Source organism: Branchiostoma floridae, chromosome 4 (genome assembly GCF_000003815.2).
Source record: "Branchiostoma floridae strain S238N-H82 chromosome 4, Bfl_VNyyK, whole genome shotgun sequence".
Taxonomy (NCBI): Eukaryota; Metazoa; Chordata; class Leptocardii; order Amphioxiformes; family Branchiostomatidae; genus Branchiostoma; species Branchiostoma floridae.
In genome coordinates, this window is record NC_049982.1 from 6,031,257 (window position 1) to 6,049,116 (window position 17,860).

General features: G+C 43.4%; 3 protein-coding genes across 3 annotated transcripts; 1 reads left to right on the plus strand and 2 right to left on the minus strand.

The window, feature by feature from the left end:
• The first annotated feature begins 9 nt into the window (after positions 1–9).
• On the plus strand, positions 10–3,973 carry LOC118413490. The gene is made up of 3 exons (XM_035816925.1): positions 10–592; positions 1,754–1,876; positions 3,863–3,973. The coding sequence occupies exons 1-3, from the start codon at positions 149–151 to the stop codon at positions 3,971–3,973; spliced, it is 678 nt and encodes a 225-aa protein (XP_035672818.1). The 5' UTR covers positions 10–148.
• A 2,748-nt stretch (positions 3,974–6,721) lies between these two features.
• LOC118413492 lies at positions 6,722–9,096 on the minus strand. Its single transcript, XM_035816927.1, has 3 exons — positions 8,960–9,096; positions 8,301–8,450; positions 6,722–7,631 (listed from the first exon to the last, which is right to left on the minus strand). Exons 1-3 carry the CDS (start codon positions 9,006–9,008, stop codon positions 7,426–7,428), a joined length of 405 nt encoding a protein of 134 aa, XP_035672820.1. The 5' UTR covers positions 9,009–9,096; the 3' UTR covers positions 6,722–7,425.
• Positions 9,097–9,435: 339 nt separating this feature from the next.
• Positions 9,436–17,148, minus strand: LOC118413127 (putative ammonium transporter 1). Its single transcript, XM_035816305.1, has 9 exons — positions 16,862–17,148; positions 14,063–14,152; positions 13,244–13,477; positions 12,681–12,769; positions 11,874–12,029; positions 11,259–11,400; positions 10,731–10,843; positions 10,028–10,166; positions 9,436–9,611 (listed from the first exon to the last, which is right to left on the minus strand). The coding sequence occupies exons 1-9, from the start codon at positions 16,956–16,958 to the stop codon at positions 9,451–9,453; spliced, it is 1,221 nt and encodes a 406-aa protein (XP_035672198.1). The 5' UTR covers positions 16,959–17,148; the 3' UTR covers positions 9,436–9,450.
• Positions 17,149–17,860: the final 712 nt, after the last annotated feature.

Genomic DNA, 17,860 nt, shown 5'->3' on the forward strand with positions numbered 1-17,860 from the left:
CGACGTTCGATTGTTCCACATGCGTAGAATACGTGTTCTTGGTTGTCAATGAAAACAAAACTACACAACATAAACAAAGCCGACGGTACTGGTGTGTAAAGCCGCGCTGCGTCCTCTGCCAATGAAATGGCCATGTTTGGTGGTGTAAATGGCGAATTGCGACGACTCTGACGAGTCGAATCGGTACGAGAACGAGGTCTTGAAAGTTATTCGCGAGGACAATCTGCTTTTTACCGGCCGAGAGTGGACGCCGCTTTCTGCACTCCTGAGAATTCAGATTGAAAGGATTCGGAGACGGGACTTTGTTGTAAACTACGAGGATCCAGAGAACAAGTCCGAACAATTTGTGGCACCCGTCACTGCCACAAAGGAAGAAACACAATCTTCCGGTCAAGCAACCCTTATCGACGAGATATTGTTAGGTCTAAAACGGCAGTTAACGGGGCTGATCATGGAGTTTGAAGAGGTTGTAGGGAAGTTCCGAGACCGCCAGAGGGCACTTAATGCACAGATGAGGCAGGAGCGAGAGACGAGAAGGGTAAAAGAGGATGAACTGGCGGCGCAGCTCTCGGACCTGGACCAAAATATTGTGGTAAGTTTACGCAACTTATTCATCTATTTTCCTGACTACATTAATGGGCGTATAAAATCTGTTATATGTAAACAGGTGGTCATTGGTCGCTATAAACAGGGCTCTTACAATGCTTGCGTCAATCGGAAAAATTACCCAAGAAACCACTAAATAGTGGTCACATGGGCCAGGTGGTCCTTATCTAGATGTTGTCACTTGCAAGGATTTGATTGTACATGTACTGGTAACGTCACACTCACAGGTAAAACCGGTCAATGATAAATAAACTTCTATCTATACTGGATAATACAAAAGAGAGTACTATCTAAAGATTTAATTTTTCTTTTGTATTTTACAGTTGTACAGATTAGATTGAACAATACTATTCTCCAATTCCTGGATGAGCAATCTTCACAAACATAGCAACGGTTACTTCACACCGTTGTCCTGACTTTATATGGCCATGTGATTCACCAGAGTTATCATCTGTCTGGTAGATTCGTTGTCCTGAGTCCTGACCATATTTTGTCCATTCTGCCCAAATGAGATCGAATTCACTTTGTTATGGAATGTTCTCAATATAATCTGTATCTGTATCTATATAGCCGGTATAACCGCCGTTCGGCGTAACACACCAGCTTCGCTGGCACGCGGCGCGGCAGCAGCTGGTTATATTACACCGAACAACCTGTCACACCTTACTTTAGCACATCTATCTGCAAGCGTTCTTTAAAGCTATCCAGAGAAGATGCCCCTACTTGACAATGTCAAAATAATGACAAAAGCACAAAGCTGTTTACATTTCTTTCCGCGTGCTCTAAACAATTTGCTACTCTCTGCTCGATAGATAAACTCAACTACATTTTGGGAGGCGATAATCCACACTGTGTACAAGTAGGCAAACATATCCACGAATGTTTATACCATAGAACCAATAGTGTAAATGACAAGCTAGACCCTATATGTTGATTTATTTATACCTATATATATCCATATATGCGTGTTTTGTTGCTGTTATACATGTAGACCTTACGAAAGTCGCTGTACTTTTGTCGTGTCAATAAAGATTCTCTATATGGCCATGTGATTGACCAGAGTTATCATCTGTCTGGTAGATTCGTTGTCCTGAGTCCTGACCATATATGTCCATATGATTGACCAGAGTTCTCCCCTGCCCGGTAGGTTCTGAAGGACGCCCTGCTGCCGACCCTGAGTCAGGGGGACGCCTCCACCATGTCCCACCTGCAGGACCAGGTCACGCAGGCGCAGCGGTCCGCACGGAGACTGGTCAGCACGGCGGAACAGGTGGGCTTTTTTTAAGCCTGACTAAAATTGCGCCCCTAGCGGCCGGCCCCACAAGGTGTCATTAACCCCAACCAGTGAGAGATTGTGTAAACACATTTTTCTATCTCCATGAAAAGGGGAGATATTGTTTTGGGTGTGTGTCTGTGTTTCTGTCTATCTATGTGTGCATGTGAATACCTGTTTGTGTTTCCAGATATCTCTGGATGGATTGTATTGATATTTCATAAGTGGATAGGGACTAAGGGGAAGACGAAGATGAGGTCGATTTTGTCCCCTTGATATGTGGTCTTGATACTGCAGCAGACCGTCCAGTTTTTGCATCTTTTGATCTGGACATGCTATGGTCTTGATATTTTGGTCACAGATAACTTGTGATCCCCATCACGTGTATGTTCTCAACCGTAGCACTTGCACTAAGCATTCGGGTAAAATCTTGCTAATTGCAAACAATCTTACAAGTGTTACACAAACACAAGTACATACCTGTAACATTACATGCACTAACTGTAACAACGTCAGTGCGTAACATCTCATACTATGTTTAACTTTTGCTCCATTGGAAGTTGTATATTTACCTTTGCCAGAATGGCTAAGGTTATGTTTTGGGCTTGTGAGTCTGTCTGTGTGTGTGTCTGTGTGTCTGTTAACAGCATAACTCAAGAAGTCTTGGATGGATCCCGATAATATTTGGTAGGTGGGTAGGGGTCGGGAAAACGAAGGTCAAGTTCGATAATGGGCCCCCTAGCGGCTTGCTAAGGTACTGCAGCAGAACCTCAATTTTTGATATCTCGTGTTCTGGACATGCTGTGATCATGATTTTTGAGTGGTAGATAGCCCTCGAGGCAGAGAGTAAGTGCTGTGAGTTTGGGCCCCCTAGCAGCTTTTTTGGAACTGCAGGCGCCGGTTTCCTTTCAAACTTTGGATGAGAATAACTCTACAACGTGTTGACGGATCGTCATGATTTTTGGTATGTAGATAGAATGAGTGATGACTTACATAATGGTATACTAATTATGCAAATCAGCAGCTAATTTGCATAATTAATGAGGAAAAATTATAAATCCACTTCATTCCATGATAGGACTTTCAAACTTGTCACATATGTAGCTGGGAAGGAGAGAAATGTCGACAGATATCAATTATGCAAATGATGAGCTCATTTGCATAATTAATGAGAAAATATGAACATGTTGACGGATCATCATGTTTTTTTGTATGTAGGTAGCGTAAGTGAAGACCTACATAATCAGATAACAATTATGCAAATCAACAGCTAATTTGCATAATTAACGAGGATATTTTATAAATTCACTACATTCCATGATAGGGCTTTAAAACTTGTCACATATGTAGCTGAGAAAGAGAGAAATGTCAATACATATTTATCATGCAAATGATGATCTCATTTGCATAATTAATGAGAAAATATTAACGTGTTGACGGATCGTCATGATTTTCGGCATGTAGATAGCCTAAATGAAGACTTATATAATGTGATACTTATTATGCAAGTTAACAGCTAATTTGCATAATTGATTAGGAAAAGTTCATAAATCCACTGCATTCCATTATAGTACTTTCATCAAAGTTGTCACATATGTAACTGAGAAAGAGGGAAGAGAGTAAGAGGTGTATTTAAAGACTTTGAAAGAGAATAAGTCAAGAATGGATCAAAGGATCATCATGATTTTTGGTATGCTGATAGCTTAAGTAATGCTTGATACAATTTGATATCAATTAATTGTAAATTGGGATCTAATTTGCATGATAAATGCCGAAATTTTATAAACCAACTCCAAGCATTTAATTATAAAGAAAATGAAATGAGTAACGCATTTGTCTACAGACATCATTCTACATAACAAACCTGGTTTATTTGGCAAAGGTATGTGTTCGTGGAACTCTAGTTTGTTAATAATGTGAACATTGATATGAAATCTGAGATTTGTGATTACCTTTCACAACGTTTTGGTGATTTCTTTTCAGGCTGCCGAGGCAGGCTTAGAACTCTCGGAGGGCGCCACCTTACGAGAAGGAATAGTAGTGCTTCACAACTCAGTTCAGAAGCTGGGACAGGCACTGAGCGAGTTTGGGTAGGAGCTGCTAGCTGATTATCTTACGTTCCCTTGTATTGAACTGAAGAGATAAGATAGGGGTACAGAGTACTGCTGAATGTGAAATAGGTGTTGTTGTTTGCTTTCCCTAACCTATTCAGGTCAGTGACAGCGCAATTAGAGCCAACTGTGTTATTTTCTTTCATTTCATGGAATCATTGACATCGTTGTAACATAGAAAATAACTTATATAAATGTAAAAATTGTGACTCTTTTCCCAGATCTGTTCTGACCAGTACAGGATACGGGACTCCCAGCCAACCCGTAGCCAGTCTCCCACCAAGTCTCCCACCAGTCCCGTTTACAGTGGTACAGCCTCTAGCCTGCGATCTGACCGACAAGAGCAGTGAATTCGAAGATGAGCCGAAGATATTCCCTGTCCGCTCTCCGCCTCCTCCGCCCACGGGCGACAAGTGGAAGGTCATTCGAGACGGGGAAGATGACTACATCCCGCCGGTACACGGCCCGTCCGTCGGGTCTCTCGGCACCCTCCACGACTTGGACTACCACGCACGCAACGCCGAGACGGATTCGGAGGTGTCCCAGCAGAAGAGGTACCCCTACGAGTCCGCCCTCAACAGGTTCTGGGCCAAGTCGCATCCCGGACGTGAGGAAAGTACCGAAACCAGTCTGGAGCGAGCGAGCTCTCCCAGTGGCATGGAGAGTGCCAGCAAAAGCAGCCAACGCCGATCTCTTGTCGACGTAGAGGCCTGGCTGTCTACTCAGGAATCCGATGCCTGCTATGCAGATATCGGAGATGACCGAAGCTTTAAAATCACCTCATCGGCTGCCGCTCCCTCTGGCGCCAGTACACAGCATGGCACCTCCACAGCCTCTACACTCGGCACGCTGTCTGACGAAAGTGCGTCTACGTACGCCAGCGGTCGCAGCGACGTCACCGGCGGTTTCACGCCTCGCAGCACGAAAGATGAGGAGCCTCGTACTGAGACCCCTTACGACGCCTCACGTAGCGAAAGCACATGGTCTAGCGTCAAAAGAGAACTGTTCTTCACCGCAGTGGAGTCCGACAAAACGGCAGAGGCAAGCACACTTGCCAGTGAGCCTGACGGAAAAGTACAACTCACAGCCACCCCAAGCCCCGCCAAACAAGATGCTCCATCAGCGTCCAAACAACCACACGAGAAGCATGTCTTAAAGAGAAATTCCCTGGTCGGCCTGTTCCCCTACACGTCCCTAACCCCGGCGGAAGACCGCGTGCAGGAGAAGGTTCGCCACAGCCACCGCGTTCTGCCCTTCTCTGCGTTTGTTTCGTCGACGGATCGGGAAAAGTTCTCATCCCCAAACAAGACAGCCGCGCCTCCTGGCGGCCGTATCTTTCCTGCATCACGCATGACAGAGATCAGGAGAGGTCTTGAGTTCGGAAAACGGGTTGCAGCAAGATCATTACACGGCAAATCCCTCGTACCAGGCACAGGAACCAGCTGGGTTACGCGGCAAGAAAGCGCTGAAGGAAGAATAAGCTACTACCTGGAACTCGCGAGACCCATGCTAAAGAGGTCAGTTCTTACATTTGTTGGTTTGTTGTACAGTAACTTCTGAATCAACAAACTTCATTTCATTTATTCAACCAGGAAAAACGCTCTTAGGCTACTAACGGTTTCTATCTACGTATTTATTTATTTGTAAGATACTGGTCAAAACCCCTATCTCGACCAGGTTTCGTTCAACGCTTTAACGTCCTGGAGCATGTACTGTTATTTCAGTTGCAATCAGCATTTTCACTCTACTGCTAACATATATACAAAGTGAACTGCATTTGTTTTTGTATTGGTTACCGAATTAAATTTCATAATAATGTCCACCCTTACCCAGATCGCTGGTGACCTCAGCCACCGTGCTGTCAGTGGGTCTCCTACTGGCGTTCTTCGCAATGCTATTTCTACCACAAGAGGTCAACCTGGAGCTGAGGTCAACCCTGTCCAGCTACGCCGCTAGTAGTCGCGTGTTCAAAGTCAAGAACTTTGGTTTGCCACCTACATAGGACTATCTAAACTTTGTTTCGATTCCTATCTACTTCCATCTGCTTGTCATCATTTTCTAGTGCGTGATAGTAGATCGATTTCTTGATACGAATAATACAGATAAAGTTTTGTTTCCACACTGAATCGAGATATTATTTTGCTGCTGATCGTCAGCACAATATCACGTGACATTATGCATTACAGGTATTTATATTTACTTGACGGTGGTGTCGACAGGCGACTAGTAGAATATGGAGAGAAGACCACAAACATCAACATGATTACGATATTCACGCACTCGTCCTTTTGGTTCTGAGAACCGCCATATTGTCAGCAAAATAAAGTTAGTCAAATTTTGGTGATTACTGTGTGACTGACTATGAATGTGTGTTTGGGTGTGTGGTGTGTTTATGCCTGCGTGCGTTTCAGTGCGTGTGCATGTGCGCGAGCGCTTGGGTGTGCATGTGTGTGTGTACGTGCGCGTGCGCGCGCGTTGTGTGAGTGCGCACAGCCAGTTGAGGCAAAGTATAGAGCTATTCATCACCGTGATGCACACACTGTTGTCTCCCCTCAGAGTACCGCAGTCTAAACGTCAATGTCACAAGTTGGACAATATCCTTTTCCTGCTGCCTAAGTAAATATATATTCGAATTCCACACTTATAAGTTACACACGAATGTACTTCGAAAAAAACGATCTTTAATACTAGCCGACTGATACCTTATGAAATGACGTTTGGTACACTTATGATGATTACCATATTGCTGTACATACATTTGCTCTTCAGCGAGATGAGAATACATTTCATCAGTGGTCTAACTAACAGAATACCTTTATACGTTGTCATCAATTTCAGAGGAATATTCTAAGCCTGTACCGAAAGGAACTGCCAAATACAGTGTTAGGCATTGAGAATCGGCCCTCGGTTTACTCAACATGCATCGTGTGTTCATCAGATAAATCAGCCAGATGATTGTTCTAAATGGTCGTTCCTTACTTGTGTAGGTTATCGGCTCGTCAACTTGTGTCGACGATGAAATACACATCCTCTCCGCACACGATTGTCCTGAATGCACAATATTGTGTCCAATACAATTCCCATTCATACTTGGGAAATATATAGATAAATATTACATAAACGTGATAATAAAGAAAACTATTTTGAAAATCTTAGTTGGCATATGGCCTCCAGCATAAACTAACACTGGAAACACTACACAAAGTGTTATCTAAACTATACTATATAAAAAGAGAACTTTAAATATCAGTCTATCATCATTCTGGTCAAATGTCAGAATACTTTAAATGCCATTCTAATTCCTTTACTACCGCTAGTCAAACATGATTGACCTGGATACGATCCTCCTTTGTTCGCTGGTTCTCCATCGAAAAGTTACGTATACCCAGGCTATACCATTATGACCTTCACGTTACATCCGGTAGATGCGAATGGCTAGAAGTACGGCTTGTTCACGTAGTAACTGGCGCTATCACGTGGGTCACGTGATAGCGTCATCTCGCGTGGGTCACGTGATAATGTCATCTCGCGTGGGTCGCGCAGGTCACGTGGTTGCCGTCCAGACATCTGCATCTGCCGGATGTACGGAACGTCGTCATAGATCGCCGGGACAGCGGTCATGGGGGCTCTCGGCTTCTCGGCTGGAGAAAAATATACAATTGAAAATGTAAAACATTCGCCTGCTTATAAATCTATTTCTCAACTCAATTCGTGCCTTCGGGATTCGCCAAGACGGTTACAGCGTTTGACGGTCTGTCTGTCTGTGTGCCTGTCTGTCTGTGTGTCGGTCAGCACAATAGCTTGAGAATGCCCAGGTGGATTGTCTTGATAGGTAGATCGGCGTTGATAAGACCTTGAAATACTAGTAATTAGATTTTTGGGTCCCCATTGGCTTGTTACGGTACTGCAGTGTAGCGGTTTTGATATCTCGTTTCCTGACTACATATATTCATCTACATCTGCATGGCCATTCCTTTCTGAAATACTCATTGAGTTCTGTATAAGAATGGGTTACTTCTTATGCCGGATATGCCATGTACCACTCAACTATTATCCATCACGTCTTCATGTATACATATATGATTTAAAACGATATCGATTCTAGTTCTTGTGACATACGGATCTGAGAGTACTAGTATCTCAGTGACTCTTGCTGCATATCTTCAGAGAACTCGAAGCAATGGCACCCTTTGGACATTGCACTTAGCTGTACATTTCTTTCCACTTGACTCAATTGTCTTCTTGTCTTACAACAAACGAAAATGTCTTAATCATTGTCAAAATAAAAGAGAGTAGCAGTGAAAACTCACGAACTGCCAGGTTGCTGGTGGGTACAGAGGCGGTGACGAACCCGTCGTTGTTGACGCCTGCGTACTTGCTGTTATCGGACCCCAGGCGCCACCCGTGGCCGTACCCGTCCTGTGGGTAGGCCGGCTCGTCGTGCTTCGGGACGTCCAGCCCTGCGGAACATTGCCGATGTGTTAGAACATGTGTTGGAGCATACTGACTTGATATTTGGTCTAACAATGTAAATGCCTAAGTTAATTGAATATTGGTCAATCAGTGACAATAAATGATCAAATTTTGTTATATAAGTTAAACAATGAATTTATGATGACATGTACTGGAACTCTTCGATACAATCCAATCAATCATCCTCACAACGGGCGAGTGCCAAGTGAGCAGAATGTTCCTTTTGCATGATCTCATGCCGAATCATACCAACGACTCTCAAAAACGGTAAGTACATGTGTACTATTTTTTTTTTTTTGCTTGGGAAAGAATAAGGTAGTCGAACACATACCGTGGACACTATCAGTGGACTAGCCCCTGTAATGATTGCACAAAGTTGTGTGGCCCAAGGGCCATTGAAACGAAGGTTGACATCGCCCTATGCATCATCTGTTGCTGGAAGGACTTTTTAGTCCCCCAACCCCTTATAGTGCTAAATTCAGCCTTTCCTCCTCACCTTGCATCTCCACCTCTCCGTCCACACGCAGAGCCCCGAAACACTTCATGATGCCGAAGATGACGACAGCGGTGGCGACGCCCCAACCAAAGATGGCCACGGCTCCCGCCAGGTTCCAACCCAACAGCTGTGAGAGACCACGGGGTTAAAAAAAAAAGAAGTACAAAATCTTTCAGGTCTGGACAAGGACCGAACAATTTAAAGGTGCAAACAAAGATACTAATTACGGCATATCTTGGGTCATTTTGCTGCTATACTTCGCTCACTTACGATACATACGTTTATGGCGACCTTGATGCATTTTGATATTTGGCAGACATTTTTCTAATGCTTTCAATGTCACGTCGTATTGTATGGACTCCAGTTTTCGACTTGTAGATCTATACGAACGGATTGTCGCATTTCTTCTTCACATGCCAAACGCTTCGATTTTTTTCCTTTCTTTTCTGAAACACGTAAACATGCTTACATGCTGGATGTGGTCTGTAAGATTAAGATTTTTGTTTTTTTTCCTTTGTAAAAACCCTTTTGATAGTCGGTAGAAATCTGTCAAATCTCACCTTAAGATTCATGGTGCTGACCTCCTGGATGATACCATTCCGTGACAGAATGGGGGCCGCCACCAGACCCCAGAACCCGCCACCGAGATGCACTGGAGTTTTGGAATGAATGGATGGATGGATAGACGGACAGACGGACGAAGATATGCATGAAAGGATGGACGGATGGATGCAATAATGTTAGGTCATGTTTAATATGTAATCCAAATTACTATGTTCACGAACGTTGAATGGCCTCTTTCTTTAGTCTTTAGTCTTCCTTGAGTTTTTCTGTGGTCAGTGAATACACTCTACAAAGGAGGGTGTTTAATTACAGTTTACACTTAGTATATTTATTGCACATTGAGTTGTGCACTAATAGCTGAGTGACAAGAAATTCCCTGAAGTTAATCGCTTCGTAAATCAGTATTGTTATAAGATGATATTGTAACGATTTCTCATCTATTTGATATATTACTTTGCACTCCACCCTACACCCTAAACATTTTTACAGGACAAGTTTTACTACCTGCGATAGTGTCCACGGGATCGTCTATCCTGAGCGCCTGCAGCAGCCGGCTCCACACACAGTACGTCAGTCCCGCGACTGTCCCGATCACCAGGGCACCCCAGGTGTACACCATGTCACACCCCGCAGCGACGGACACCTGTCAATCAAATTAAACACGTCACATCAGTCACCATGGCTCCCCACGTGTATACCACGTCACACCCCGCAGCGACGGACACCTGTCAATCAAACCAACTGTCATGAGAGATTGTAACTGTAACTATGATTTCGCCATATGCGTTTGGTGCGTTATCGATTTTTTATTTTAAAAATTCTGAACATGAACAAACATTTAGGGCATTAACCTTGCACGATGGATACCTATTCACTCTGACTTCTACTCTGTTTTGATACGGTCAAGTTAAAGGTCACTGTATCTGTCTTAGTCCTTTGTGAAATAGTTGTTCCTTTGTCCGTCTGTACGGGATGTTTCTTCTTGTCTTGTCCTAATATAACATTTGGTGTAAGAATTGTGAAACGGTCACTATCATTACGCTACAGTGTTTTACGAACCAATCGGAACACCTATTTCCTGACGGATTCAAGAAATTTCACATTCAAGTCCACTGTTTGACAGCATTCAACATATCCACTGTGTAGAACGCTGCGCTAGCCTTGTCAGGAAGTACCTTATGATAATTGTGAGAGTAGAGTAACTGACCATGCCGGTGAGAGCTCCGTTAGCGGCGGACAGGTAGGTCCAGTTGGGTTTCCCCAGGATGCCGACACGCTTCATCAACATAGCGACAAGTCCTGGAGATGAACAGACGCAGATTAGTTGTTGATAAGGCATATAGTCGTTTAAACATTACTTATGATATATGATGTAAAGCCTAAATGTAGATCTTTGCTCAGGACATCAGTGGAGCGTTTGGCGTTAGTTCTCCGTGCCATACAAGACGCGAGGAAAAGATTACAGAAGCCAATCCTGGAAACCAATATGACGGAGTTGACTGACCTGGCAGACATGGCATTCCGATCCGGTAGATTTCTAGCTAGATGGTGCCCTGTGTGCCCACTTTAAACAGTTATATAGGGCAATGCCATGACGTACCTCCAATGGATGCTGAGATGATCGTGTTGACTGTGATAACAGACACAGCCTCCCCGGACCCGGATCGGGAGATGGTGCCCTGTGCGCCCACGTTAAAGGCTCTATGGTTACTAGTATGTTATAAACATAACGTACCTCCAATGGATGCTGAGATGATCGTGTTGACTGTGATAACAGACACAGCCTCCCCGGACCCGGACCGGGATATGGTGCCCTGTGCGCCCACGTTAAAGGCCAGCAGTCCCAGGAATATCATGAAGGTTCCAAGTGACACCAGCTGAAGATGACACAATAACAAACTTTTCACTCTTTAGACTATCACCATCAACAATTGATTAAGTATTTAATGAAATATTGTATTTATGTTCCATACTCCTTGACACAAGTAGCAAGAGAACATACGTTTGCATGGGGCCCAATTTTCATTTCGCCACATTGTTGTGTGTAAACAACGGACCTCAATGGGTTTTAGCAAACGCTTCATTACTCTTTGCCGACAGATGAACAATTTAAATGTTCAATCTGCAAAAACCTGCAAAGCCGTGCAAACTGTGTTCTTCAGGTCTTGAGGTAGCTTTTTTTGCGTGTTACCAAGCAACAACAAAAAAAAATCAATGAAACAAATGAAAATATCTGAACTTAAAAAAAATAAATAAATACATTTCTTGGCTTGCATGAACAAATTAACGAAGATAGTAATGGAGACGTCATGACCAACATGCTAGGTGTACAAATATTGTTCTTCTTTACCGGGACGTTGTGCTCAGGAATCCTGACAGCCCTCCGGCCCTCAAACCTGCCGATCCTCCGCCCCACCATGATGGCGCCCGCCAGTGCAATAGCGCCCCCTGTCATGTGAACTACACCGCTTCCAGCAAAGTCCTGGAAGAGAGGCCTGGAGAAGTTCTGGAAAAAAACAGTAAAAACGAAGTTTGATGACAGCTTATAATTTGCTCGCCATTGAAATTCAAAATATCAATATGACTTGTCGTACGTTGTTTCATTTTTAATCTTTGTGCATCAAAGTTGGATTTGATTTGATATATCTTCCCAACGATCAACTTTAGGTGGCCATGGACCAATTTTTTCTCCAAAGATTTTTGTCTTATTCAAGGTGTAATCGCGATATCATATTTGAAGTTTCACTATAGTAAGCGGAAAAGAAAGCCGCATATAAAGTAACGGCAGATTTTTTCACCATAAAATGACATAAAGACTGAAGCCCTGTAGCTTCCGAATCAAGTGCCAAAAGGAAAAGTTAATGTGGCGTCGTGCGTGGCGTAACTGGTACCTGGCCTCGAAACTTCAGTAGATAGTTCAATACTCCCCGTGCCCCCGACGTCATTTATACGACCATCATCACTTACTTCACCCAGGTGTAACAATGGGTACCAGACTTCGGTCGGGCAGGTAAAATACTACATTTGCCTTCCGTAGGTACTTGTATGTGGTACCGTGAAACTGTCAAGTTACTAACTCGAGTGCAGTGCCACATTGCCCAGGTCTGTCCCAAAGCAAACAAAACAAATTGAATGTGCGCCGACGGCCGTGTCTTACCGGGAAGACCAGCCCTTTGTCCCCCGCCCCGGTCCGCAGCCAGCCGGTGGGAGCCCACGCCCAGTGGCTAACCACCGGGTACAGGAATCCTGGGAAGCACAGAAACAAATCTCAGTACATACAGAGAAAAATGTAACAACTATCTTGGAATATTCATCAAACCTTATTAGAATATCTAATAGCTACAGATTCCCCGTATCTAGCTACCAAATCTCTATCATAGAACCCTTTTCAGATATATTTACTGGATAAGCCAAAGAGTAGTAGATAAGCCAAAGAGTAGTAGCCTGGGTACATCCTGATGTATTTCGCTCCTATGTCGCTTCTGCTATCAGGACGGGAACAGCTCAGAGAAGCGATATATATACATGTACTGTATAATGAATGTCAGATCGAACGCCGGGGTGAACTACTTTCCGGATGGTACCCAGGCTAAAGGAGTAGTGGATAAGGCAAAGAGTAGTGGATAAAGCAAAGAGTAGTGGATAAGGCAAAGAGTAGTTGATAATGGATACAAAGTATGACGACGAAGAAGAGAGTGTTGTCAGGAAACATGACCCTACCAGAGATGAGCATTGCGTACACCAGACAGGCAGCGAACTCTACCCGCTCGGACAGCGCGCCCGACACGATGGTGACGCAGGTGGCCGCCAGCGTGAACTGGAAGAACCACCTAGCGTGCGTCACGTCAACTACAGGCAGGCTGAGGAAGAAGTTGCTGTGCCCGAGGAAGAAGTTGCTCGGGGTCCCGTAGGCGAAGGCGTAGCCGATGCTCCAGTAGGCGATGCCGGATATAACTGAAATGAATAAGCGCGGACACGCAATATCGTAAAGTCATTCGGCTCTCATTTACAGTTAAGGTAGAATTAAGAGACTTTAACGTTCACTCAGTCTCAGTCTAGATTCGACGCTTGCGTGTGACATGCGGCAACTTCAAGTACACCCAATGCATTACACATCTTACAAAGACAGACAAAGTAAGGCAGTCAAAAACATATTGCAAAATATTTTAGCTCTTTAAAAACATCATGCATAAGAGTAACTTACATAGTTTGTAAGTGTTAAACATATAGTCGTTACTGTCTAATCTCAGCAGACTGTGCCACGTTTTCAAAACTACATTTGAACTGTACATATATTTTAGCTAAGTCTATGTCTTTGAAGTAGTCGCTTTTAACGTTGTGATTGTTGGACCAGGTGCATTTCATGTGAATATCTTCTAACTATGTCACATTTCAGGCCAACTGAGTAAAACAGAATTTGCATCTTAGTGCCATCACATTGTTACTGCATTTCATCGACGAATATTTAAATTTCCCGAATAAAAAGTACACGTTACAAACAAATAGACTGAGATGTGGAGGGTTATTGTTGTTACTCACAGACATTGAGCATGGTCCTGATGAGGATGTTGGTGGTGTTCTTGCTCCGGACGGACCCCGCCTCTCGGAACCCGAACCCCGCCTGCATAACTGGATCCGGGGAAAGGCTGGCATTAGTACAATCATGAAATGGCTTCAGTTCTAATTTATCAAGGTATTGCATTCAGTCATTACGTATCTTACAAAGAAATACAAAGTAAGGTGGCCCAGAACGTATTGAAAAATATTTTAGTTCTTTAAAAGAAATGACATCATGAATTATACAAAGATTAAAGTATGTGTAAAAGGGTACTCTGATGATATGGTAAAATTCAATCATTACATATAGCAACAATACATGAAACTATGATTTACACCTTAAAAACTCATTGCCCTAAAAAATTGCATCATTTATGTTACAAAGTAATCCAAAGTACGCTACGTAGACAGAGGTGTCAAACGGCACGAAAAAAAAGATTGATGAATAAGGGCATGCGGGTTTTCACTGAAAAACAACATAATAAAGATGAGTTTAGCCGCCACCATACGGCTGATATGTCTGCCGGCGTCCCGCAGCAGACGATACCATCATATACACCTGTCCGCGGCTGACCTTTGTGGAACAACAATAGTTACAGGTCACGTGGTGCTGGCACGGTTCCAACCCGGCTAGTTTTGATCACAGATTTATGTGCTTGTCATGGTTGGTTAATGTATCGTACACTTCGGTGGTACATAGTCGGGTCACCCATTTTTTTTCTATTTCTTTGAAAATCGATCTATTCACTGATATATTTCTTTTGTCACGCCTATCATATTACATACTGGTAATATTTGCATCATCAACAATTGTCACTGCAGTGTAATAAGAGTTTTCTTCTTTGGATTCGGGAAAGGTTGAGGGATATACTGTACGTGTACATTGTACTAGGAACAAACAATAGATCTGTGTGATTATATAACGTAGAAAAACGGCATTCCCCAACAAGATATGAATTGAGGGATTTATCTCAACCTCTTTGGTGTTAGCACGAGTAATGCCTTCTAAGAGATTTGACGGCAGGTTCGGCCACTACAAATACCTGGCCTAGAGTCCTGCCCTTTGGTGTTCTAGCGCAAATACGGCTACTACAAACGCCTGGCCTTGAGTCCTGTCCTACGGGGTTCTAACACAGATACGGCTACTCCAAACTCCTGGCCTTGAGTCCTATCCTTCGGGGTTCTAAGTCTAACACAGATACGGCTACTACTAACACCTTGCACTGAGTCCTGCCCTTTGGTGTTCTAGCGCAAATATGGCTACTACAAACCCCTAGCCTTGAGTCCTGTCTTTCGTGCTTTTAACGCAGATACGGCTACTACAAACTCCTACCCCTGAGTCCTGTCCTTCGTGGTTCTAACGCAGATACGGCTACTACAAACGCCTGGTCTTTAGTCCAGCCCTTTGGGGTTCTAGCCCTGATATCGCGTGTGACCAGTAATGGCAGGTGTCACACTGACTGTACTGTCTGTTACTCAGGCAGACCCTGTTCAACGGGTCCGCGGGGAGAGGTCGTCCCAATGCACGAAAACAATGCAGCTTGTGTCAACCTGATAGTAGATCTACGTGGGGTGCATTCTATTTCAAGCCAAATTGTATCGACAATTTGACTGCGTTTTGTAAAGCCTATGATGTTCGTTGTACCTCTGCGAGTGAAATAGCTGTCCTCAAAAGTGACTCAATATTTAAACGTCCATAGTACACTCACTGTAATGAAATAGCGTAGCGCAAAATAAGCAGTGTAGGATCTAGTATGAAACATTTACCTGAAATTATGTTTTGTTTATTTGTAGTCTATCTCAGGCCCAACATTAAATACCTACATACACACATCTAGAAAAAGAACGAGTGGCCACAAGTATTTACAATAACTACATGAACTTGATGAAGCCAATACTATTGACCACTGAATCTAAAATCCGCTTTTTTCTTGCAAAAGCAATATAAGCAACTGATTCTGGTCAGGGAAAAACAAATTATGCAAATACAAGTACTAGATACGAAGTATGTGACTTCCTGTTGCGTCAAAAGCTGGCAACAAAGTTAGGTAAACGACGGATACGTATACCAAAAAGGGTCATGGTATCAACTTCAACTCATGTAGTTTTACGTCAGTTATAATTATGTCAGATTGTAAGGTTGACCAATCTGACTGAATTTTTTTTTCTAAAACCCAAACAATGCCTGCAGCACTAACGTCTGTCAGTAATTATCTGACTCAGAACCAACTAGTGTCCCTTTTAACCCAATCGATTGAAAACTGTCGCTTCTTATTAAGATTCAGTCCAAAACTGGGCTAAAATCCACTAACGTTTCAGGGTTAGGGTGTGGCCGGAAAACTGTGACTGCTGCTTATCCACCGGATTTCATAGTGTCCTTGAGACTGAAAGTCGCAAATACTTTCCAATCATGTTCTGCTTTCTCCACTTTCACTCGTCTTAAAAAAAGGAGCTAGACACTGCTTGTAAGTACCATCAAGAAGGCTGACATCTTCAGGGTATTGAAGATGTGTAGTGTTGTGTAGGTAAAACAGAATAGTAAGTCATCTCGATCTACTTCTAAGACCAGTCCAACAGGGCGTGACACATGGCATGTGTATGTGATATACAATGTACTGTAAAGACCCTAGTAGTCTTCCCTGTGGGATTTCCCTATCTCATGGGTTCATCTTGAGTAACATTAAGGTCACTGACACAAGATTTAAGACGAAATGTAAGTTAAAGTTGGGGTTAGTCTTAGCATTGGATCCCGAGCCTTGGAGGTATAAAACATGTACTTACAGAAGACGAACAATCCCGTCACAACCAGGAACAGTTGGTCCGAGTTTTTCTGCAGCACGGCCAGCGCCTCCACCGTCGTAAGATTCCGGTCCGCCATTTTGGTCCTACCGGTAGTATCTTAGTCTCGCACAGACACAACTTACTATGAGAAGTAGGTGCGGGTGTAGCTCACTCCAGTGCTAGTAACTCCTGTGAAGCTAACTGCGAGGCGAGGACACGATTTTGTGCACTGATTTACCCCGTGCGTCACCGCCCGAGCCTTTGGGCAAAATGATGCGCCTACCTGTTCGTCTGTCATGCAAATCAACGGTTGGATCGATTCACTGGGGGAAGGAGGGTGAACATATCTTTTAAGATTTTCACAGCAATCATTGAGTGTTTCAACAGGCGTTGTGGAATGTGTGGCGCAATGGCATACTTTGAGGACTTTACTGTATACTTCATTGTAGCTAGTATACACTGTGTATTTCTATCTGTCAAAATGACTGTTTGCCCGAAAACGCGACAAAGGTAACCTTGCGTGTTGGACTATCCCACGCACAGGTGTGAATCACGTACCTTGTCCGACAGGTATCTGGATTACGGTAGTTAGGACACAATTGGCTTTCTTCAGGGTCGGTGTGCTCCACAATAACAGTTTGGCAACTTAACTTCCGTTATTAGGACAAATGCACCCAATTGACACACCTATATTCAAACAGACGGCCTCATTACCTCCGTAAAAATGGAGGTATTGTTTTGGAACTTTTGTGCGTCTGTCTGTTTGCGTCTCTGGATATTTGTGGTAAGCATAACTTTAGAACATCTGAATCGATTGTGATTATATTTGGTATATGCATATGCTTATGGATTAGGAAAACAAAAGTTAAGGCCTTTTTTAAGCCCTGGTATGTGACCTTGGTGCTACAGTATGACTTCCGGTTTTGTGTATCTTTTGTTCTAAGCATGCTATGGTCTTGATTTTTGGTGGCAGCTATTGCTTTTGATGTAAGGAAGAAA

Coding starts and splice junctions, on each gene's coding strand:
- LOC118413490 (XM_035816925.1), top strand. CDS start 149: ATGGCGAATTGCGACGACTCTGACGAGTCGAATCGGTACGAGAACGAG. Junction 593..1,753: donor ACCTGGACCAAAATATTGTG/GTAAGTTTACGC, acceptor CCTGCCCGGTAG/GTTCTGAAGGACGCCCTGCT. Junction 1,877..3,862: donor TGGTCAGCACGGCGGAACAG/GTGGGCTTTTTT, acceptor ATTTCTTTTCAG/GCTGCCGAGGCAGGCTTAGA.
- LOC118413492 (XM_035816927.1), bottom strand. CDS start 9,008: ATGAAGTGTTTCGGGGCTCTGCGTGTGGACGGAGAGGTGGAGATGCAA. Junction 8,451..8,959: donor CGGAGAGGTGGAGATGCAAG/GTGAGGAGGAAA, acceptor AATGTTCCGCAG/GGCTGGACGTCCCGAAGCAC. Junction 7,632..8,300: donor CACCAGCAACCTGGCAGTTC/GTGAGTTTTCAC, acceptor ATTTTTCTCCAG/CCGAGAAGCCGAGAGCCCCC.
- LOC118413127 (XM_035816305.1), bottom strand. CDS start 16,958: ATGGCGGACCGGAATCTTACGACGGTGGAGGCGCTGGCCGTGCTGCAG. Junction 11,401..11,873: donor TTCCTGAGCACAACGTCCCG/GTAAAGAAGAAC, acceptor TGTCATCTTCAG/CTGGTGTCACTTGGAACCTT. Junction 9,612..10,027: donor TCCCGTGGACACTATCGCAG/GTAGTAAAACTT, acceptor CCAAAACTCCAG/TGCATCTCGGTGGCGGGTTC.